A 23,434-nucleotide genomic window follows, 5' to 3' on the forward strand; every position below is an offset into this window, starting at 1 on the left:
CCTTGCATGTTACATGATCCTCACTGCTTTCATAACCTATTAGGTTTTCTGTCTGTCAGATGAAACTGTTTCCACAGTTCATTATTTTAGCTTTGAGTTTCCTTTCCTCAATGTACTGCTTCTTGTTTTTACTAATGTTTTGTTTGACCTACATGCAATTCTGTTCTGTGCTCTCTGCTATTTCAAGACCACTTCAAAAGATATATCTGAAGAAATGTATCTAAATAACTTCTGATATGTAATCCTGTTCTAGTCCTCATAAATTATTGAAAGAAAGTAAATATTTTAGCACGCATTTTCCTACAGCAGGCATAAGTCTTTACTCCCCACCCCTTCATGAGCTTGGGGAGAAACCTTGTTGATGATGCTTTGCAATACATCTTGCAAGTCTTTTTTAACTTTTTCTGTCATGATTTACAAGGCCATAAAGAAATAATATTCTGAACATCCCTGTTGATTTTAATTTTTTATTAAAGAAAGAAATGAAAAAGGCTTGACTGTACAATAAATAGTCTCCTGTTTGTTTGCAAGCAAGAATTGGCACAAGTTTATAAGATGAGTTTAAAAAATCATCGTAAAATTCAGGCATTCTGTTAGCTTGTGACAGATTGCCTTTTGAATTAGTTGAACCTGTCATACAAGTGTATTTCTCAGAGAGTAATGAGTTTATGATAATTCAAAATATGTTAATAGTATTTCTTAAACATAGCTGCTTATGCATTGGTACCCATTTTCGAACCTCAGCATTATATTGATTCAGCATTATGGTACATCTTGGTCAGTTTAACAAGTTTCCCAGCCCTATTTATCTTAAAATGTGGGGTTTTGTTTTGTTTTGTTTTGTTTTTCTTCAAAAAGTGTGCTACCTCATCCCCAAATATGAAGCTAACTGAGCAGTGGTTTCTGTGTGGCTGTATTATCTCTTCAATCAGTGATGGTTAGAGTAATCATCAAGAATTGTATTTGGTATGTAGTTCAATGATGGATCTTTGTGGTTTCTGCGAAGTCCAGCATTTGGACTATAATTATGGAAGATATGATTGCTCCAGCTTCTGTTTTTAAGGCTTTTCTGTTATACAATGTATGATAGAAATCTTGCAAAATCTTGCTTTAGGTTACGTTGATGCATACTTGGGACTTAATGCATGTACTGCATTATGGGCAAAATGCGTTTTGCCCACACGACACATCCCTGCTGGTAGGCTGTTTCAGGCATTGGTGGAGTGCTGCTTACCTGGAGGCTGCCAGGGGAGGTGACTTCCATACAGTTGGGTTCTCAGAGCCCAAGTGCAGCTCACGGGGAAAAGCAGATGAATGAGTTGCACTTGGCAGGACGTGCAGTAAATACATTTTCACAAATCCAGGTTGTCTGAGAAAGCAGGTGAGTTACTGACATAAGGTGACATAATTTGGATAATGGAGATTTAGCCTTTAGGTTCGTACATTTTAAAGACCAGTTTGGTTAAAGTGCAGAAAGGAAGTACTGTTGTGTAAAATATGCAGTCAGATGGAAAAAGAATACAAAGCTGGAAGCACAGGTCACTTTCCTTCTACTGCATCAGGACGTCAGATGTGATAAAAGGCTTTTAGCATTCAGCTATAAAAGTCCCTTGAAAGGAGATGAAGAGCATAGAATTTTTCTGATGAAAGAGGAATTTACTGAAGTTTTTAGTTTGGTTTTTTTTGGGCATCCACAAATCTGATTTAACATTTATGAGACCTTTTGTACAACTACTGAAAATGTAAGATTGTTAGTAAATCAAACAAAGGTAAACTTTTTGGACAACTTTTAAGGATAAGGGGGGGAATATCTGGATCATATTTATCTATGTTTTTACAGGACTTAAAAGGCGTACATCTCTTGGCTGGTATTATGCATTGACAACAACATCATTGCACTGGAGATGAAAGTACTTGTTGATGTAAAAAGTGACAAGTTAATGAAAAATAATCTTTTCTAGAACTAAGACAAATGGCTTCATATTAGTCGAGAAAGCTGCTTTCCTAAGGCTAATTAGCCTGTCTTTATTTAAAGCAGTCTTGTCTTGCTTGGCACAGTTTTGGGACTGTGTGCACAAATGTTCTCCTCATCTGAAGATTGTCACCGGGATGTTGTCAAAGCTGGGGGGGGGGAAAGAGGTGGAGGAGCAAAGGTATAACTCTTACCTCCTTTTACTATGTTTTAGATTCCCAGAGCAGCCGTTGCATGCTTGTGTAGGACTTGTGTAGTGGACATTGTTCATGGGACTACAGGTGGGGTTAACACTGGTATTAGTGATGGACTATTGTTCATCCAATGCTCTTTCCTCCATGTAAAGCACACCAGCCTTCCTGACTTACCTCCTCCTTCCCCTTGTGCCCCTCACACCCTGTTCATCTGTTTTGCTCACAAGCAGCCCCAGGATGACAGATAAGCTTTTGAACTTCTCTGTAAGGATGAGAAGGGGACTTTTTCTGTGTTATGTGTATTCTGATGTGTCAGCTCAAGTGAGAGGATATGCAAGTTGCCACTGCATTTACCCAAGACCATGCAGCCTGTCAGTACCTGAATTAGGTTTGTCTGCCTTTACCTTTTCATTTGTTTATGAAATTCCCTGCTCATTAATGTGTCCAAGCTATTCCAGATGAATGCATATTCTGAGTTCTTTTATCTCTCCATTTGTTTTTTTCCCTATTTATTCCCTATTTCATGAGCCCAGGATAGTGCATTTGTATTACTGGCTTCTGTATAATCTTGCCTTAAAAATGATGTAGAATGGTTCTTATTTTAGAAAAAGAACGGATAACTGCATTTAGAAAGTGTGAGATCCTTAGCCCTTATGGGTGAAGGGGCTCCATCTGGATGGAGGAGTGAAACAAAGTAGTAGGAGAAAGGCCAAATGCAGCCTCCATTGAGAATTCTTTTCAGTGATGTGAGTTTGTCTTTCTACAGAATGCAGGCTGTTCTGCAATTTGTATTTCTTCAGTTTGCTATTAGAGCATTTACATACATTATTATGCAATAGTTAGATTAAAAGAACAGTCTGTGCTTGTAAATTCTCATTATAGAATTACAGTAACAGCTGAAAGGAATAAGAACAAGGATCCTATTATTCTAGATGCTGTATGTATGATAGCCCTGACCCTGCAGTTATTTTGGTGTGGGAACTTTAAAGCACAGGTAGTTCTACTTAAAAGGTGGAGGGAGAGTTTGCATTCTGCAATACCTTCCTGAACTGGGTTTAGAGATAAAAAGCTAATCCTTGCAACTCATTAGCATTTGATCAGATGAAATTACTTTGTTTGAAATTCTTTCTTTGAAAAGACAGTGATCAGAGAGCATTATTTTACTATTGTGTCTTTTGTTTCTTCATTTAAAAAAAAGTCATAATAAAGGTACATCCTAACAAGTTAATACATATGTCAGCAACTTGTTTCAAGTGTATAATTATGCAAACTATTTCTAGAATTTCTCTTTTGGGTAGAAAACAGTAATCTCCTGTATATACAGGAGGCCTTTATATACATTTAGGCCTTTAACTTTCACATCTGTGACCTATATCTTTGAGTTTGCTCTTATGTGTCTGGGATTAAAATGGGCAGAAATAAATTACAGTTGAATTAATTGTCAGCATGTTGTGAAACATAATATACCACACTCTCATCTCTCAGGTGGAAGAAGACCTCTTTGTATTGGTATAGCTGTCTGAGAAGACAGTAGGCATCATCGTTCATCTCTGATATTAAGAAAGCTGAGAATTAAAAGATCCGATGAAACTCTTTAACGTATGACTGCCCCTTAGAGGAAATTTGATGTGTAGTCCAGTTGCAGTGATTGTAATGTGCTCATTTTACCCACTGTTGTTAAGATGAAGCTCTTTTCTCATGATTGCTGGCAAGTCAAATCTTTAACTTGACATACTGGACTGATAAACTGCGACATGTGAAAGCGTAGAATTGCGTTAAAAATAAATGTTGGCAGTAGCACATAGCAGAATAGTGTGTCTGTGCTGCTAGATAAAGGAACAGGAGAAGAGCCCCTGTGCTGTAACAGTTTCTCTGCTGTTGCTGGGGTAAGTTGATGTGGGTAGAATTTACTTTTTTTTTTTTTAGAAGCAAGAACATGGTTCTTTATTGGAAATAACTTTGTACCTACAACTTCTGTCACTATGGTAGTTTCTGAGGTCTTTGTAATTGTGATTGCAAACTTGCCTTCCCTTTTAGGCAACTTGTAAGTTCATGAGTAAGCAAGGAACCTACTCATGCAAACTAACTTGCAACACAGATAGGGCCTTTCTGCTAGCATGGGGTCTGACTGAATTGGAGTTATTCTTGTGTCAACTCACTGATGAAAACTTCCATGACTTGTTTCATTTTTGAACAGGATTCTGCAACCAAAAATATAGGCTTTTAAAAATTAGTATTAACTTCTTTAGTTAAGTTGTATTGTTCTTTTGCGGAGTTCTCTGACTGCCAATTATTTATGTCTTGGTCAGGTACGACTGGTAAAGCATCATCTCCACCACCTGTAATAGACACGAGACAGATGAGTGAGAAGCTGGAGACGATATTATATCAGCTCCGTCAGGTAACTCGTGAGAGGGATGAGCTGCGCAAGCGACTTGCACTTTCATCTCCTGGATCAACTTTTGATGACTGCAGGTAAAACTAAAGGAAATGTAACATTTTAATTTAATCCTCAGTAGTGTTTTCAAGTGTCTTGACTCCTGTTTGCCTGTAGAGCAGCAAGGATATTGCAATGTATATATGTTGCTTGTAACCTACCTGCATCCTGGTGATGTGTGTGTATGTAGGTGACCACATCCAGGTTTCAGAGCTGCCTGTTGGATGCCTATTCCCGCTTTCTCCAGCAATTTTGCTGTGGGAACGAGGGGAGTCATTTCTCTGTTGAGAGAAGAAAGCGAACAAGTTGTTTAGGCTTCCTGGGTTATGTTGTGGGCAGAGAAAGAAGACAGTGGCTGAAGTATTTGCTGTTTTGAAAGCAAGAGAGAAGAAAGGGAAATAGCCCTGAATACTTGGCTGGAGGACAGAAATTAGGAGAGGAAGAAAAAAATCTCAGCTATTCCTATGCTTCTGTAAGGAGAGAGGTTTGGACTTCTGTTGAGGGGAGTAAGAGTTTTTTAGGAGATATGCTTTCTGGTATACATACATTGAGGGACTGTGTAGCATTAACATGTTGAGAGTAAGAAACTCTCCTCCACTGAGAAGTTATGGGTGCTGACAAATTAAAATAACGTGTTCAAAGTCAGTTAATGGCCAGCAGCCTTATGCAGCTCATTCTAATTTGAGGGTTGATAAGTTATGAGGAAGATAGTACTCAGGGAGTGTATGAGTTAATTGTAGATAAGGGTTTTGTTGGGTAGGAAACAGAATTGGTTTATTTTAGAGGGTTAGAGATCTGCTAATGTTTATAAGTGTGACTTTGGGCATGCTGACCAGGTGCTTTTTGCCTGCAGTAAGCACATGTAAGAGAAATTTTTTGAACCTTGGAAAAAATTGTCTGTCACTGAATCTGAAATAAGAGAAGAACAGATTTTCTGGGAGGTGCTGCCGTGTTGCATAGCTTCTCTGAACTTTAATGTTTTATTTGTTGTTGTTTGTATCTGTTACTTCATCAGCTCTATCTGTACATGGTCAGGTCGTTAATTAAACTTTTTGTCCTTATGAGATAAGGTCAAGATTTGAACAATGAACTGGAACTGAGAGAATCTGGGCATTTTATTCACTCCTTAGCTATGCATCTTAATGCCCCCTTCCTCCCTCCATGAGTTCTGAGGGTTACTTTAACAGCATTGTGTTCTATCTGAGGGTCTCCAAGTGTTGTGGTGACGGTAGAGGAAAAGGTTGTCAAATATCAACATCTTTTTCATAGCTTCCAGTTACTTATTTATATGAGGGATTTCTTATTTGAAGTCACTGGAGCTTAGACATTGAGGATTTTATAGTTTACAATAATGTTCTCCATAATCCAGGATGCTGTTAATAAAGCTTCTGATGAGCTGTCCTCTAGACTGCCCTAGTTTTTGCTCTTTAATTGTCAAATCAGTCTTCTGCTGCCAGTGTAGGATTGGTATGTTGTGGAAAGTATAAATGTTTACAGCTTAAAGAACAACTCATCAAAATAAACATCGCATTTGGGCAGTGCTTGGACAGTGTATGTTAGATGGAGGATGCTGCCTTCCAAACAATTAAATATTTGAAGAGTGGGAAATGAATGAAGATTATTAGTTGACATTTTTTCCCTTCAGTATAAAAGCAACTACTAATCCCATCCACATACACACCTATGGTTTTTGAAAGCTTGCTGGCTTTTTTTTTTACTTTGCTTTGCATTCTTTCCTCATATAAAACTAATCTTCAGCCTTCCAGGAGTCAAAGCCCAGACATTGCAAACTGTTACGCTGAAGTGTGAAAGCTGAAAGATCATTATTTAGATGGTGACTTTTATGACCCAAAAAGGGCTTTCGCTTTCCTGGCTGTGTATGCTGCTTTAACCACGGCTGTACCAAACACAGGTGGTGTAGAGGCAAATCTTGACACGTCATGATGGCGTGCTTCAAAACAGTTGCAGCTCACAACACTTTCGTAGGCTGGGCTGCACTGGCTTTGAAGGCTGGCAGTTGCAAAACCGAGCGCTGTTTTCCAAAGCAAGTGTTGACTAAGTCTAGAGCAGTGGAAGAGGAGCCACAGAAGTGGATTGTGATGTGCTGAATCAGATGAACATGTGTCATCCTTCTGGACAGGAGTAGGATTGCTCATGCTGTGCTTGTGTCACTTGACAGTGACTATAGGAATGCATGTGTTGTGGTGATTAAGCAAAGATTTGACCCAATAATTTAGTGTGCTCAAGGTGTGTTTCATAGACTTCAACTTGCTATTCTTACTACTTATGTAGTAGTAGAGGAGAACTGCAATACAAATAAAAACCTCTGAAAACTGCCTTTGAAAAGAGACTGTTTTATGTGTAATCTGTAATTGGTGGTGGTGGAATTGCAATAGTAAATGAGAACATTGTCAAGTTGTTCAGTAGGCGTTGCCCACAAAGTTGGATGTGCTGTTGGTATTAGTTTTTACGTCAGCATCAGATACATGTAAATGTCAATCTCACTGTGGCCTTGATTTATGCTTAAGGTAATTCCACTGGAATAGAAAGGATTTTTAGAGTTGTTACATGAATATCAGAAAAACAGTTGGAACTTTGACAGTAGCATTTTAAATTTTGTTAACGTTTGAACCAATGCTTCCAAAATAGTAACTGACACCTCTCCTTTATTGAAATCATAGTTTTCTGTATTTTGTGAGGCATTTTAGCATAAAACTGTGGTGGTCTTACCTGAACAAGAGTTAACCCCTACATGTGTTTGAATGGACAGCTTTGCTGTAACAGTTTTGATTTTTGACTTCTGACCAATATTCCTCCTGTGCGTATCCCTGTTTTTCTTGCTGAGACATAAAGCCATGGAACAGCACTGTGGAGCATATGGCCTTGGCTATCCAGGTGTTCTTTATTTAATGTAGATGAGCTAGAATGCAGGATGTTACTGGTGGCATTGTTGTTTCTTCCTCATTGTGTAGGTAGGCTAACTTCTGTAGTTACCTACATGGTATCCATGTGTTTATGGGACTTTTTTTTTTTTGAGAGTAATGCTAGTGTTACTTCAGCAATATGTGAAATATATGTGATTGATGTTAGACTTGTAGAACAAGTTCTCGCCATAGCTTCGAGACTGACCTAATAGTTATCCTTTAGTACAAATTCATACACTGAAATATTTTCCACAAATATGAATTACAAGCTTAATATGAACATGTGTTAATGGCTCTCAGTAAGCTTAACGCTTCAACTGAGAGTTAAACTGTGCTTCAATTAATGTTGTCATTTTAATGACTGTGGTGGACAGATGGTGTCTACTTTCAATAATTTCACCCTAAAGTCTAATTTAAATCAATACTTGGGTTTTTAGTGATTCTGTCAAGGGTGTGAACATTTCAAATTGAGTTTTACTTAGGCTAACTAGGGTTGTATTTTAAAAGTGTAAGACTGCAGTAGTTGCAGTAATATGTCTGTGACACGGTATGAATAATATTCTATTTCTTTTACACCCCTAAACAGTGAATTGAAAAGAACCCTAAAAGACATCCTTGTAGATGTGACTTGAATATTTGGTTACTTTATGTGAATTTGGCTTTTAATTGTTGCTGAAGTCTGCCAGTCAAGGAAGCATTTTTTGGTTTTGTTTTCCCCAGGAGCACTTTCTTCTCTGGAGAAAGGAGAAAAAGAGGAATTACAATTGAAGGCCTTACTACTCAGCAACCCAAATGGAACTGGGCTGCTAAAAAGCACCTTCCTGTCATACACACAATCCCTAAAAATCTGTGAATCAGATGTGGCTGGTTTTTTTTGGTTTTGTTTTGTATGGGTTTTTTTTTTTTTCTTAAGCAACTCTCACCACTGCAGCAGTGTGAAACCATTTGTATTTTGATTCAATTGCCAGCTGCATTTCAGTTCCAGAATCCGTGTTGCTGTTTTTATATGAAGCAAAGAGAATTCTGATCGCTTTTCAGGCTGCGCTTACAGCAAAGTCGTTTGGGAGGGAGTGAGGTGGGAGGGAGAAACAGTGTTTTGTGCAGCAATGGAGCAAATCTGATAAGAGAATAAAGAGAGTCAAATTAGAAAGCAATTGTTTTCTTTTTGGGTTTTTCTTTTTCATTGCCTGTGGAGTTATAAGAGACCCAGGAGATGACACAGGGGCAGCTGTCACACGCTTCATTTTGAAACTAGAAAATTCAATGGTGCAAAAATTTTGTGACTCTGTAGAGGAGAAACAATTCAATTTAGAGTCTCTTTTAAAGCTTAGTGCTTCACAACAAGAAGGCATAATCCTGCTAATTTAGTTTCTAGTATGATTTATGATTTTTCTAATAAATAAATAAAGGTATCATGTGCAATGAGCACACATTCTAGACATAATCTATGTTGGTCAATTGCTTGACAAGGTAGATTATTTTAGAAAATTTCTCCTCTCCCAATCATCCTGATATAGTAAAAAAAATTTCAGTCAAAAATTTTCTTTTGACTGTCTTTGGCTTTCACTTTGTTCAGCTTACTGAAAATTGCTTATTGGAGATTATATTGTGTTGGAGATTGCTAATAATTATTTGAACAAAAGTTGGGTTATCTTGCGGAAATGTGGGGTAGATTCTGACATGTTTTCTCATTCATTTATAGTATTTTAACAGAACATAGTAACACTCAATCAGATATGTAATTCAGCAGAATGACTTGGTCAAATTAGTTAAATTAAATGCTCTATTAGTCAAACTGGTCAAATTCTGTTGGCGCAGATGCATGCATTTGGTGTCCCATTGACATGCTTACTCTCAACCCTGATGCTGATTTTCCTAGGGAGATGTAGACAAGGTCTTCCAGCCGCTGCCTAGATGAGAAGTTTTTCCCAGTCCAGGTCTCCCTGCAGCCCCCACTTGACTTTGGCAGCCTTTTTTCAGCTCCACTCTCACTGCAGCTCTGCACTTTTTCTTTGAGAGTTTTGATGTGGTAGTGCAGGAAAGCTGAGCATACTGTGATTGACTTGTTCTTTTATCAAGTGACAGTTCTGCTCTGTGATACGGTTCCTCAGAAGAGAGATACATGCATGCTCAGGACTATTTTTGGCTGTGTTAGACAGAATTATCTCATTATTAGATGTTACATCTCAGTATAAAACTAATACAGGTTAAAGTCAGTGAATTTTTATTTGTGGTTGCATCTTAATGTGAAGTGGTCAGTATTTAAATTAAAGCATAATATAAACTAAGTATCAAGAGTTGTGTGATACTAATTATTTATTGGATAGTACTTTCCCAGACTTTTCATTCTCTTTAGTAGCTGATGTTCGACTTCATATTCTTTTTCCATGCTAGGCCTAGTCCAAAACCAAATCATGATTATGAAAGATTGAAGATTCAGTGCATGAAGGCCATGTCAGACCTACAGTCTCTGCAGAATCAACACACCAAGACACTAAAAAGGTGTGAAGAAGCGGCAAAAGAGGCAGACTTTTATCAGTAAGTATTAGTAAAGCTATATGAGGTAAGAGTTTACCAATCTGTGCTAGATCGTAAAGTATTAGAACGTGGTAATCAAATTTTTTTTTTTAATTCTGTTTTTCCACTTTAATCACAAGATTAATGTTTGCACGCATCAGATAAAACATTTCTGGCCTATTTGAAGTTATAAAGTATGGATTGCTTGTTTTATTTTGAATAATTTAAGGTAGAAATACCTGATGTCTTGATGGGACACTGACAAGGAAAGCCTAATTACTGACTTGCAATTACAATCCAATAGTCTTACTGCCAGGCTGGAGAGCAGAATATAATTTGAGAGAATGTAATTTGTTAGTCTTTTTTTAATAGATTGTGATGACTGTCATGCTGACTTGTGTAAGTTTTAACACAGGCTTAGACCAAATGTAAGCATTTATGAAGATGCAATAAAATAGGGAGAAATTGGTGAATATTTCTAGCACTTATTTATGTTTAAAAAACAGTCATTGATGCAAGTACGAACATGTTTTCTTCACTTGAAAGGAAGACAGGTCAGAAATAGAAATGCAGATAAATTCTTGGTTTGAAGTTTATTTCCCTTAAATCTACACTATAAAATATGACTAGTATTTAATGACAGCATTTGTTTTCATTGTGGGCTGCTGGTTCTTACATAGCACTTTCACCCACAACTCTTCAAGCCTTTAAAGATAGGCATCGTGTCCTTACATTCTTCTGCCAAAACCTGAAAATAGTATTGAAGATTGTCAACAGGTACAGATGTAGCAAGTTGTGTGGCTTCTTTACAAAGAGCTTTATTCCTACGTTCATTTGAGGATTTTCAAGTACTTTAATTTGCTAGGGAATTATGTGCAAAGCATTAGTGTTCTGTACATTGTAGATTGATTTTTTTTCAAAGCTGAATCACCTATGCCCGTCCAGTGCTGACATGAAACGTTTGTATTCTTTATCCTAAAAAATTAGTGTTTTGCTTACCTTATTTAGGAGTTCTGTAGTCCCTGAAACCATACTGTGTTACACTCTGTTTATTTCAGTATTTTCATGATAGTATGAAATGATTTACCCTCTCATATGAGGAGGAAAAACTGAGTTTTAAAAGTTAGAGTGGTTGATTGAAATACTCAAGTATACCAAGAATATAGCCATATTCCTGAGAGACCAACAATTTAGGCTTCTGCAAAATGATGCATATATATACAAGTACAAGCTTTCACATTTACACTTGCTACAGACTAAGATTATCTGGTCAGAAGAAAGTATAGGATGTTTTAATTGATTCAGAGGTAATTCTTTTTATTATAAGAACTTATTTACTTGGATTTGAACAATTCAGTTTCCTACTTGAAACTTTAGGGAGGCTGAAACTCAGTGTTGGTGTTTAAGTGCCCAAAACATGACAACACATGTTGAAATCTATGCATGCAATTCCTGTTCATCCTATGAGTAATTCTCACGGTAAAGAAAGGAATTGAGTAGAATACGCTGTTCAAATGTTATTTTTCCTGCAGTAATTCTTAGAACCCTATGCTTAAAAAAAAAAAAGTTATCATTCCAAAGAATGTATAATTTCCAACAAAATCTGAATAACAGATAACAGATTAATAACCTATATGTAAAGATTATGTCTATTTAATTGTGTGAATATAATTTGGCAAGGACTTTTTTTTAGCAGGTTGTCCTAATTTTAAGGAAGACTTTTTTTTTTTTTCAATGCTTTGGGTCACTCTGTGCAGGAAATGTTGGTATTTCAGTTCATAAGGAAGGAATACAAAGTATCTTAAAATGTAAATTGATTCTATTCATTGCTGTGTGTTATATGTGGGTTTTTTTTAAATAAATATGGACTTTAAACACTTTACCAGCAGGTGTGAGTTCAGTTTGAATCATTCTGTTTCAACAACAAAAATACTTGTCAGTATCCAAATGTCACTCTTTATTTGATCTGTTGTAGTAAAATACATTCAGTTGATTTTTTGCTCTTTTTCAGCAGTGGTCTGGTCTAAATTTGGACTGCTACCTTGAATTATAATCTGAATGATAGCCTCATCATGTGGCTCTAAGTTTAATTTTTAGGTGAAAATGTATTTATTTCAATAATTATGGCTTGGATAATGAAGTTTGGAGTAACTTTGATAGCTTTTTACCTGCTTGAATGTAATTGAAACACACATAGTGTGTTTTTGTTGGTGGTTGTGTTTTTTTTTTATTTGGGGGTTTTTAAATTTGTTTTTGAAGCAATAGCGTACAAGGAGATTTTTGTCGTTTTCATCTGTATTTTGGTTAGCTGCTGCTCAGCTGAGGGGCTCAAGAGAAAGTGGAGGTGATTAGTGGGATAATTCCTATTATCTCCAGGATCACCTTATGCTCGCATTACACCATTTCTGTTTGTCTATCTGCTTGCTTTTAAAATGGCTATGAAATGGTATTGATGGGTGGCATAAATCCATTGTCTCTTCTGATGCTGTTAAGAGTACTGTGTACTTTCATGTATTTTCATATTTATGTCCCTGTTTGTTTCTGATTTTTTTTGTTGTTGTTGTTCCCTGGTTCTTGGAATACTCAAATATGCGGAATTGAGTTAGTTTGACGTGCTTTCTTGGTAGGAAACTCATGCTTGAAATGAATTAGTCCAGGACTTTGTCCTGGCAAGTTGGCCTCTGAGAGCATTTTTTGTGTGCCATGACAGCACGTTGCACAGCCGGCTGCTGAGTGACCAGTCACAGCTGAAGGAGGACATGGATACTTTGAAGAGGAAAAACACGCAGTTGGTGCGAGAACATAATCATCTCCAGCAGTCATGTGAGGAAATGAAGAGGCTTCACGATGAGGATCAGAAAGAGATAACGGACCTGCGCAGCCAGCAGCAGCAGGTAAGCTACGGCTTGTAGTGTAAGTGCTAGAAGAGATCATGAGTTGCTCCTTTGATAAGTAAGTCAATAAAGCCGAATGTGCAGCATTGCTGCCTTTTATGTCTTACTCATTCTAAAATATCCGCCTTACATTTCACAGCACTAGAAAATGAGTTCTTGGATACTTATTGATTTTCTGTGTTTAGCTGGAAAAACGAATGAGGGATATAGAATGTTAGGTGGTATTAAGAAATTTTGATGCAGAGATGAAAAAAATGTACATTTTTTCATCTCTAACTGGAAGGAGGAAGATAATATACTGGAGGAATATAATATAACTGGAGGAAGATAATATATTCATGATATTTTTTTTTAAGTGGGTGGAGAGGCATCAAAATCCTAGCTTGAAGTTGCAAAGTGATTAAAAAGATGACTATTTTCCTAGGATATTTTATGGGACAGGGCTAGCTTTAAACTTGCATGCTACCTTTGTTTTTTGGAAAGTATCACAATAAAAAAATGAATGACAGATATGTGTGTGGTTTTTTCTTTTTTTTTGTTTTTTTTTGTAAATTATTCTAGTGACAACGTAGTGGTTTGGAGAATGATTGAGCTAAGTTTGGTTATTCAGGTTTGCAGATGCTATTCAGAACAAAGCTACAGATTGATTAATGTTTTTGAACTTAAAACAAAAAAAGACAAACTTTTCAGGAAGAGGTGGACATTTCAGAACTGTATATAGTAGGCTGTCTCTAGGACAATGTTGTTCACACATTCTGAAGAAAGAAAAGTAAGAGTAATAGTAAGGAGAAGCTCGTCATATCAGGTCCATGGTTCACCTATGGAAAAGTCTGATCATTTAGTTAGAATAGTTACAGTAACATGTGGAACGGTTAAACAGAGTATCTCGGTTAACTGTGTGTAGGCTGATTCACAGGGCAAACTTGCAAGTCAAACATTAGGCTTCAGAAGCAAAACCTATGCAAACAAAAATAATTATTTGCTAGGGTACGAGGGGCAAAGGTGAAAGCAAGCTGGATGTGCTGAATGGCACTTTAGGAGGTGCTTGAGGGCTAGTGCAGGAGGAGTGAAGATTTGTATTTCCTTTTGATCCCTTCCTTTAACGTTATCTTGAGAGCTCTGCTGAGAAATGGTTTAGTGCCTTGGTTCAGAAGATGGCTGATGTTCTGTGTAACAGAAATGGTTTGTTGTGTAAACCTGGGCAAATTGCTTAATTGATCTGTGCCTGAGTTTCCCAGTCTGCAAAGCAAGGATATGAAACCTCCAAGAGAAGGCTATTGTATTTTGAGGTTCTGTCCTGAAGTTTGAAATTATCTGGCAGCACGGAAGGAGGCTGAAGTATCATTGTCAGTAGTTATTTAAAGAAATGCAGTCTCGTGTCAACATCACGATTAAACCTTTTGAGAAAACTATGTATGTGAATCTTAATGAGAAAGTTGTGTAAGTCCATTTCTCAGCATGTCAGAGTGAATCTTGGTGTCTTGAAGGGGCACCAAGAGTCTTACCTTGTCTGTGTCATTTCTCATCTGAATTAGTCTAACACTGTTTATGTTGATCCCTCTGGCATGTTGTTTCGTCGTCAGGCCTTAGCAAAACACAACATCTCGGTGGCCTCACAGAGCAAAAACTTTTGATCGGGTTACTCTTTGTGTGGGATTGCCATGGATTTGCTGTGTAGCAGCTGACCAGCTTAAGTTTCTGCTGCTTGCATGTGAAGTTTCTTGTTGCCATGGCTGTCTTCCTCGGTCCAGCTGGGACTATTTACTTTTTCTCAGACTGGTATTTTGAATGGGAGACCTTCCTTATTACACTGCTTCCTGTTTATGGCATTTCTGCCTTCTTCCATCAAATCTCTGTTAGCAAGTTGATGCTGAATTCCATCCAATTTCTAGTAAATTCATCCTTCTTTTCTTTAATTATTCAGTGCGTTTTCAGCAAAAAGACATTCCATATATCCTTTAGGTGGTTAGAAGCAGTTTGTTTCTGTTTGGATTCTCAAATACTTGCTTCTCAAACCTGTTCTCAGAATGCTTTGGGAAGTAGTCTTCAGGAAAATGGCTCTCTTGAGCAGGTTTAAATCAACATGTATTTACACTTTATATATGCCTGCAGTTTATCATGTTTAGCATATCTGAAATGGTTCACTGAAGCATGCTAGATAATCATGGGCCCAGCTCTGTGCAGGTTATGCTGCTGAATCCACTGAGGATAGGGAAGTATGTGGAAATAGCCATGCCAAGGAGACTCTCACCCACCAAAGTGCAGCCTTGTTCCAGGACCACTTTATGAACAGTGACTCGCTGCTTTTACGTATCTTGGTTACTTAAAGGAGACCAGTGTCAGGTTGAAGAACTTTGTCTCTCTTATCTTGCCTGTGTAGAGAAGTGGTTTCCCGATGGTGACGGTTGTTATCCGCTACCTGCAGGCAGTGAGTATCGGGCAAAGAGGAGGCGGTTTCTTTCGGTCTCCTTTCCTTTCGGTCTCCTTTCCTTTCGGTCTCCTTTCCTTTCGGTCTCCTTTCCTTTCGGTCTCCTTTCCTTTCGGTCTCCAGGCGTCCAGGTTCTTCCATGTTCAGGAACTGGTCCTTACTCTGAATAGAAGACACAAAGGAAGATGAGGAGCCAATTTGTGCATATGGCATAGTTGCTATGTGTTTGTTTTCAACTTTTTATAGAGCTCATGTTTTCTATCTTTTTTTTCCTTCTAATTTTTTAATACTTTTTATTTTCAGATAGTTAGGGACATATCTTTGTATGCTAATGTTAAGTTTATATAAATTCCTGGCACCTCTCTATATAGAGCGTTTCTGTTTTGTCCCGCCACTCCATCAAGGCCAAATTTCAATTTAAAAGACAAAAACAGAAAAAATGAGCATAGCATTAAAAAAAAAGGGGGGGAAAAGAAGGTAAGGCCTCATTTCAGGGACATTTTTTTGCCTTTTGAGAAGGAAGAAGGACTAGATTTGCTGAAGCTCATTAGGGGATTTCTGTTGTTGTTGCTGGTCATTTATCATCAACATTGCTATTTACAACAAGATTCTTATGTCAGTGGAAATTAATTTGAAACTTAGATTCAGGTCAGACTTTATTAATGTTTAAACTCATTTTTCTCTTCCTGTTCATATTTTATGGATAGCTCTTGAAACACAAACCTCTGTGGGTAATTCTCAGATGAAATATTGTATGAATATTAAAATATATGCCTATGTGTGTAACACATTTAGGGTAGATTTTATTCTCTTGAAGTTTTAAATTATTTAATTTGTTCATGTCATGAATGCCACCTCGTGGTCATTTTCTAAATTACAGCTATCACCTTGGTCATCAAATAACTATTACCTCTTGCTAAAACTACAAAGTACTTCGAAAACAACGTCAGTTTAATAACTGTTGGTAGCAGTTACCATTAGAAAGAGATTTTCATAAACTTGTGCACTCTGAGTTGTGATAAAGCAGATTATTTTTTCCCAGTTAACATTAAGCAGATATAGTAATGTTTAGAGTAACAGTAATGCTTAGAAGAGGCTCAGCGTTTCCTTAGTCATTAAAAAGAATGTTTATTAAAATTGGTTAATATATTTTTGTTCTAATATTGTTTCTTATATATATTTTAAATCAAATGTATTGAACTGATTAAAAACTGAGTTCATTAATACAATTTCTGGCATTTTTTAGGTTATGAAGCAAAATGGGTCATCAGAGATATTAAATAAACTTTATGATACGGCAATGGACAAGCTAGAGGGTGTGAAGAAGGATTATGATGCCCTAAGGAAACGGTACAACGAGAAGATCGCAAGTCATAATACGGATCTGAGCCGCCTAGAACAGGCTGAGGAGGAGAACAGACGTCTTCAGAAACAGATTGACATGTTAATGAAGCAAAGGGACACAGCAATACATTTTCAGCAGCAATATTCGACCTCTCTTAGAAGGTATAATTGGGTTTTGATATCTTCAGATACACTGTGAAAGCAGTAACAATTCTAATGTAGCATCTTATTTTCTCTGTTGTAGAATCACAAATACTTTTCTAACTTTTTTTTTCTAAAATTTTTCTCTAGTGTACGTTATCTTGGTGTGATAAGTAAGCATGCTTTTCTATATAAGATTTTCTGGAAGGTTCTAGAAGGCATGATGGGGATGTTTATTTGGACAAATGGTGCTTTTCCTTGAGAAAAGGATTTCCCAGTTAAGGGTTTGGAATTGTATGGAGAATTTTAACCATTGTTTAGCCCCATATGAGAAAGGGATAGTCTGTCTTTCAAGCTGTATTTATTCTTAGTTGTAGACACAGGAGGCAAATACAACCAAAGTTTTGTTAAACCTCAGACTTAATGTTCCAAACAAACTCCTCAATGGGTGGTGAGTCCATCAACATATGTATCTTTATTTAAATATAAAACCCAAGTCAATAGGAGGATATAATTTCTAAAAGGTGTTTGGCAAATGAAGATGTTCTCAAGCATAAGTTAACTTTTCATGACATTAGAATTGCAGACCGTGTGGGACTTGGAGACAGAGCTTCAGGCTGGCAGCAGAGTTCACTGGATGCAGATGTCTGGGAGTCTTGCTTCGCTACGAGCAGCGCAAGTGCCAAAACAGAAGGGCGTAGGCACTATGTCACACCACACTTAACCTCTCTTCGCTCCTCCTTGATACTAAGCCTACACAGATACCCATATGGGGTAGGAAGAATGCTAATATACATAAGGACTCCGAAGAGCATCTGTGGGCTTGTTGAGAATGTTTTCACTGACATGTTAGGGATAATACACAACTCCCACAGACTAATGCCAAAAAATGTTGTTTTCCACATTCATAGACTTTTAGTATTTCCAAAAGGTGAGACTGAGCATAGATAATGTACAGGTGAATAGCATGTACATAGTTGTGATACATCTAATTAAGTTATAGGAGAATATGAGTAATAAGAGAATAAGTTATATATAATAAGTTAGACTGCTGTGGGTTGCTGAACATGAGGTATACTACAAGAAACACTGCAACCATGCTGATACTTGCAGAAGCTCAACATATTTGTATTATGGCCTTGTGATTTAGGTCTCCTTCTTGAGAGGAAGGTGTGGTTTGGTACTGAGCAGAGGTTGGTTTTAAGAATTTCATGAAAGGTATTCATGCTCCTGTGAAGCAGTGATACAGCTAAGTTAACATAACTGAACTTCAGGAATGTTTGCTTTTTATTCAGTTGGCTTTGAGTCTGGACTTCTTTTTTACTTGTTTCTATTTATAGAAACCTTTATTGGTCTTATGTTTGTACCCTTTCTTCATAACCAAAACCATATTTCTCTGGGTGACTGACCAAAAATTTTTAAAATGCATTTCAAGTGAGTATAGTTTCTAGAATATAAGACTTAACAAACTCGTAGTTTGAGGATGAATGGCTCATAAATTGCAGCACTATTTTTTTTTTTAATTAATACCAAGTGTAAACACAGTCAAAATAGGTTTTAAAGAGAGCAGGAAGAGTAAGACTCCAGTGGTGGACCAGGTGTCATTTTGAAAGAATCTTTGGCCTTAAAAAAATATCAAAGAAGTGTTCAGCCTTTTTTCTTTTATCTATAACGTTGTCACAATAATAGACAGCATATGAATGCTACCAAGATGATTTAGTTGGTGAATAGTTTGCAGATTACAAATTAGCTATACCAGCTATCTAATTCCTATGTGCTAAACCTTACCCTACAGGCGTGTGTCTGCATTTTGAATGTGGGCTATGGCACTTGGACAGATCTGCCCATAGTTTGTAGTTGTGTTGAAGACAGAGCAGGTAGTCCTGCTGAAGGTTCTTTTCGGTATTGGTTACACCTTATAAACCCATGCTTACTGCTACTGACCTATCTAACCCTGCTACTTGCAGTCCACTCACAACAGTTGTTAGAAATGGGCTTTCTCTATAGAAGGCATCTATGAAAATGATCCAGCTGCCTGTATTTCCTCCTTAGGAGGCAATGTAAGCTTAAGCAGGACCAAGGTGTTTCAGCTGGAACTTTGCTTTCAGGTTTTTATGCAGGTTTTTATCAATATTTAATATGATTGTCCCTCTATGGCAGAGATTTTCCTTTCTGATCAATTCCCTATGCTAGTATGCTTGTCATGGTTTGGTTGTTTTCTGGTGGGTTTTTTTTGGGGGGGTTTTTGTTTTTTTTCCTTCCTTACTGATGACTTTTTTTTTGTTTGGAAAATGTTGCCTTAAATCTTTTCTCCTCCCCTCTCTCCTGTACCTTCCTAGTGTTGTCCTTGATTTGAGCCCCAAATAGTTTTCAAATGTACTGTGGGTTCTCACATGGCGGTGAGGTTGTTTGGCATAGTCTCCATCTTAGATTTCTGATATATCCTTGTACTTCTCCTATAGTATATTCTTCTTACCTTCATGCTTACAGTTCTGAAAAGACAAAATAAATCCAGATTGTAATATGGTAGGTCTTCTGTACTTCCAGCCCAATGATCTCTTAAACTGAAGAATTTCCCGAAAGGAGCAGGGTGATCATTTTGAAATTACTGGCAGATGCCTCCGTAATGCTATGGCAATGCTCTGAATACACTGAGGCTTTCAAGGAAATATTTGAAATTGGGTTTACAGCTCTCTCTTGGGAAAGGTCAGGCAACATGCTGGATTAGACAAGAAATTGCACTTTTAAACGGTGTGAGGCGTGTGTGGGTGAGAAAGAGAGAACAAAGTCTGCCAGAGGTTTGTGGGCACCTGAAATTTGGATAACCCTAAAAGTCCATCAGGTTAGGTACAGTGTTTCCATCAATGGCATTTACCTGGGGGGTCAGGAAAAAACATGCAAGGAACTTCTCCTGAGAGAGCAGTGTTTTACCACAATTGGACACCAAGAAGTTCCTTTTCAAACCTAATTGTGAACTTGGCTGTGGAATTATATTTCCACTTTCAAGAATGCTTTGTCAATATAAACACAAATGTTACTGCTTTAATTTAAAACTTTTTATGTCCTTTTTTTGATTGTGCCATACTTCAGTAGGTTGTAGTGATAAAGTGCATATGTTTTTGTCTCTGTTGAATTTTAAAAAAATACTTTTGACAGATTAACATATTTTGCATTTCAGTTTTACTGGATGACCTACTGATGAAAACAAACAGTAATGTTTGAATTACCTGTTTTTAGTTCCATTGTCTGCATTTTTACTGCAAACCCACTTTTTTTCCTCCTTTAAATTGTCCATTACCAGCCTTTTGGCATATTTGGGCATGTGGAAGTTGTTCTGTTTTTTCCAGTTTCTGCATTTGTTTCCCTTCTTCCCACATGCCTGGGAGTGTGTGTTGGGAGAAGGAATTAACTTCTAAGATGAGCAGAGCTCAATGCAATAAATGAGGTTAAACTTGTGTTATTTAATAATGGCAATGTTTTTCATTCCTTTTAGAATAATTTGACAGAAATTTACTTTTAATAATTAAACTAATTCTAAATTATTTCTAACAATTTTTATGTTTCAATTCCTTAAAGAGGTTCTCTAATATTCTTAAAGGTTCACTAATATTCCTAAAGCAATAATTAGTCTAACTTTTATTTTGCAGCACTGAGAGTACATTGTCTAAGATGTCCTTTGTGGTTGTGTTTTACCAATGCATACATTTGGTTATCCAGCCAAATCCTTGATGTGTGAAAAAGGAAAATGAGGAACAAGTATCTTATGGGCATTTCTGCTTGTCTTTAGATTTGAATCAGTTCAGCAGGAACTAAGCAACGCCACAGCACAAAACAAAGAGTTGCAGAGAGAGATGGAGCGATTACAGTCGGAGGTGACAAGGTTCAAAACAATGCAGCTGAAAGCAGCAAAGGATGCAGAAAAATACAAGGAAGAAAGGGATTCAGTTTTCAATGAATACCGCCTCATAATGAGTGAGAGAGATCAAGTAATTAAAGAGGTAGATAAGCTTCAAACAGAGCTGGAGCTTGCAGAGTCCAAACTGAAGAACACTTCTTCTGAGAAGCGAGTGGCTAGTGAAGAGATGGAAGCTTTAAGACAGGTACTAACCTATTGTTTCAATGGGAAAGGGAAATGAGTATACATTGTTGATGCTAGAATCAGAAATGTATGACTAATTAATGGAAAATAGGAATGCACTGCAAAGGGGAAATTCCATGCTGATGTTTTCCTATAGCAATCCTTTTTACTATCAATTTATTAAGATTGCATGTTTGAATAGAGTACCTGTCAGTTGAAATTTGCTATTCACTTGACTTAATTCTGTTCTGCTGATTATAAATCCTTCCTTTTCTGCGTTAGTCTTCTATGCCTTTCAAGTAATGCTCTCTGTAACACTATAGCTCTAAATATTCATTATTTTTAACTTCTAACCTCTGCAGGAACCACTGGATACTATCTACTATGACTTAAGACGGTACATGATAAAGTAGTCTCAAATATTTATGCAAAGCCTGTGCTGACATGCATGTCTTACTCATTTGCCCTCCTTCTGCCTTTAAGTTAAAGAGGATATTTTGAAGATTTTTCAGTAGAACTCAGGCATGCCTTTAAAGTATGTGAAACCAGAACTTTGTATTTTTCAGCAATATGTTCTTGAAATGCTTATATCACAACCATGTTATAATGATGCTGTTAAGATTTCCAAAACACAATTTACTGCTTGGTTTCATTTCAGCTGACATGCATTGACTTGACCCTTTGGTTTACAAACACTTAATTTAGCATGAAATAGATACAAGCAAATGTATTCCATTGCCTATAAATCTCATTTTATTTTTTTCACGGCATTACATCTGAACAAAATGCCCTTTATGAAAAATTAAGGTGTGGAGCTTTTGTAAGTCACACCATTGTTGAGGGACATAATGTGGATTGTGACATATGGCATCAGAGCTTTTAAAAATAACTAACTTCTGGTTTTAAGAATTCATCGTTTTCAACCCCACGTATTTGCCAGCTAAGTAATTTAGCTTCTGCAGTGAGTGAGGTTTTAATACGTTTCGTACCTGTTCTGCTTTCATCAAGGCCACTAAGCTAATAGAAATGTCTGTTGTTGATTTCAGTGGAATCAGAGTAGCTAGTAAGGAATACTGATGGAAATAGCCACAATTAGTCGTTCTACTCCAATTTGCTATATCTGTCATTGTGGCACTATGAGTAATTTGCCAAAGTGCTTTAAGGGGCAGGAAATTAAAATTTTAAATACATGGGTGTTCCCTCCTACCTAGATGACTTGATGGGATGTTTGAATAAGAACAGGAAAGAGCCTAGGACTGGTGAGTGAGATGCTGGCAGGGCACAGACATGCATTTTTCTTCACCCCCAGAACTGGCCCATCAGAAAGCAGAAATAACTGCTTCTATAATGTACTAAAAGTTGTAAAATAGCAGTACTGTGAGTTTTCTTTTTGTTCCTGGTTTCCTTTCCTGTAGCTATGACTCTTCTGCTTGTGAGCAGATGTGTTCCTGTGTCACGTAGTACTGTCTCACTGCAGCTGCATTCAATGCATAAGGGATTTTCTAGTTCTGGCAAGGCAAGTGTTTGAAAGGTTGAAAAAATTTATTGATCAAGTGATACGTTCACTTGAAATAGTATCCTGAAAAATGCCCCTACATAACTGGGATTATCCTGTCAGTGAATAGTTGGTCTGGTGCTTGCCAAAATGTAACTGAATGTTCTTCGCTCTCCTTGTGATGTATAGCAGCTTTACGTGCCCTGTTACATAGCGCCTGTTGACTGATTGAAACAGAACTGAATGCATTTGGGTCATTTTAAATGTAGTTTCTTCCGTGAAACTTGTGTTTGCTAGTGTACCTTTTATGTCCCAAAGAAATGCAAAAGCCACTGAAATGAAGAGGTTGATTGAGAGGCATTATATCATGAGCAGTTACTGATGAGGTCAGTTAGTCAATTTCCTAGTTAGATATTTAAGCTTTGTTGGTCACACATGCCCAAACATAATGGGTTAATTTACATTCAAAATGTAATAATCATCTGGCATTTATAGGTGATAGAAGAAATCTCAGGATTTTGCACTATGGACAGTTTTGGATTAAGTTCTCGTGAGTTTGGCCGCTCAAAGCTAGGGATTAGATGTTATAGATTTTCCCCCTCTACTTGCCCAGTGGTGTTTTTGTTTGACATAATCTTTTGCTCCAGCAAATACTTAGAATGTTGTGTTTCATCTCAGTGGTAGTCAGCTTTCCCCTCTGTTTAATAGACCTGTTGTATTTTATCCTGTATGAGGTTATTGCACTATATTCAGATGTGAGAACTTCCTTCATACATAAGAATTCTTCACAAATTCAGAATCGTTCTTCAAACCAAGCCACTCTAATGTTTCCAAACAGAAGCTGTTCTAATCAGCGCCAAATGGCACATTGCCCTGTGCTGTCATGTAAATGACAATGTGCTGTCATGTAAATGTGCTGTCGTGCAAATGTCACAGGAAAAAGACAGAGGTGAAATTTTACTACTGACCACTGGAGGCAATGGCTGCTCTTATTCAGATAGTTTATATCG

General features: G+C 37.2%; 1 protein-coding gene across 6 annotated transcripts in view; it reads left to right on the top strand.

Annotated features, from left to right (window-relative positions):
- The window catches only part of DLG5 (discs large MAGUK scaffold protein 5), a 113,818-nt gene that overhangs the window by 51,472 nt on the left and 38,912 nt on the right, over positions 1-23,434 (top strand). For all 6 annotated transcript variants that reach the window (XM_072870547.1, XM_072870548.1, XM_072870544.1 and 3 more), the window contains 5 exons: positions 4,476-4,641; positions 9,922-10,065; positions 12,755-12,938; positions 16,613-16,872; positions 20,639-20,951. In XM_072870547.1, the coding sequence (XP_072726648.1) occupies positions 4,476-4,641; positions 9,922-10,065; positions 12,755-12,938; positions 16,613-16,872; positions 20,639-20,951 (1,067 nt within the window). The remainder of the gene's footprint in view (positions 1-4,475; positions 4,642-9,921; positions 10,066-12,754; positions 12,939-16,612; positions 16,873-20,638; positions 20,952-23,434) is intronic.

This window comes from Ciconia boyciana, chromosome 8 (assembly GCF_034638445.1).
Source record: "Ciconia boyciana chromosome 8, ASM3463844v1, whole genome shotgun sequence".
Lineage (NCBI taxonomy): Eukaryota > Metazoa > Chordata > Aves > Ciconiiformes > Ciconiidae > Ciconia > Ciconia boyciana.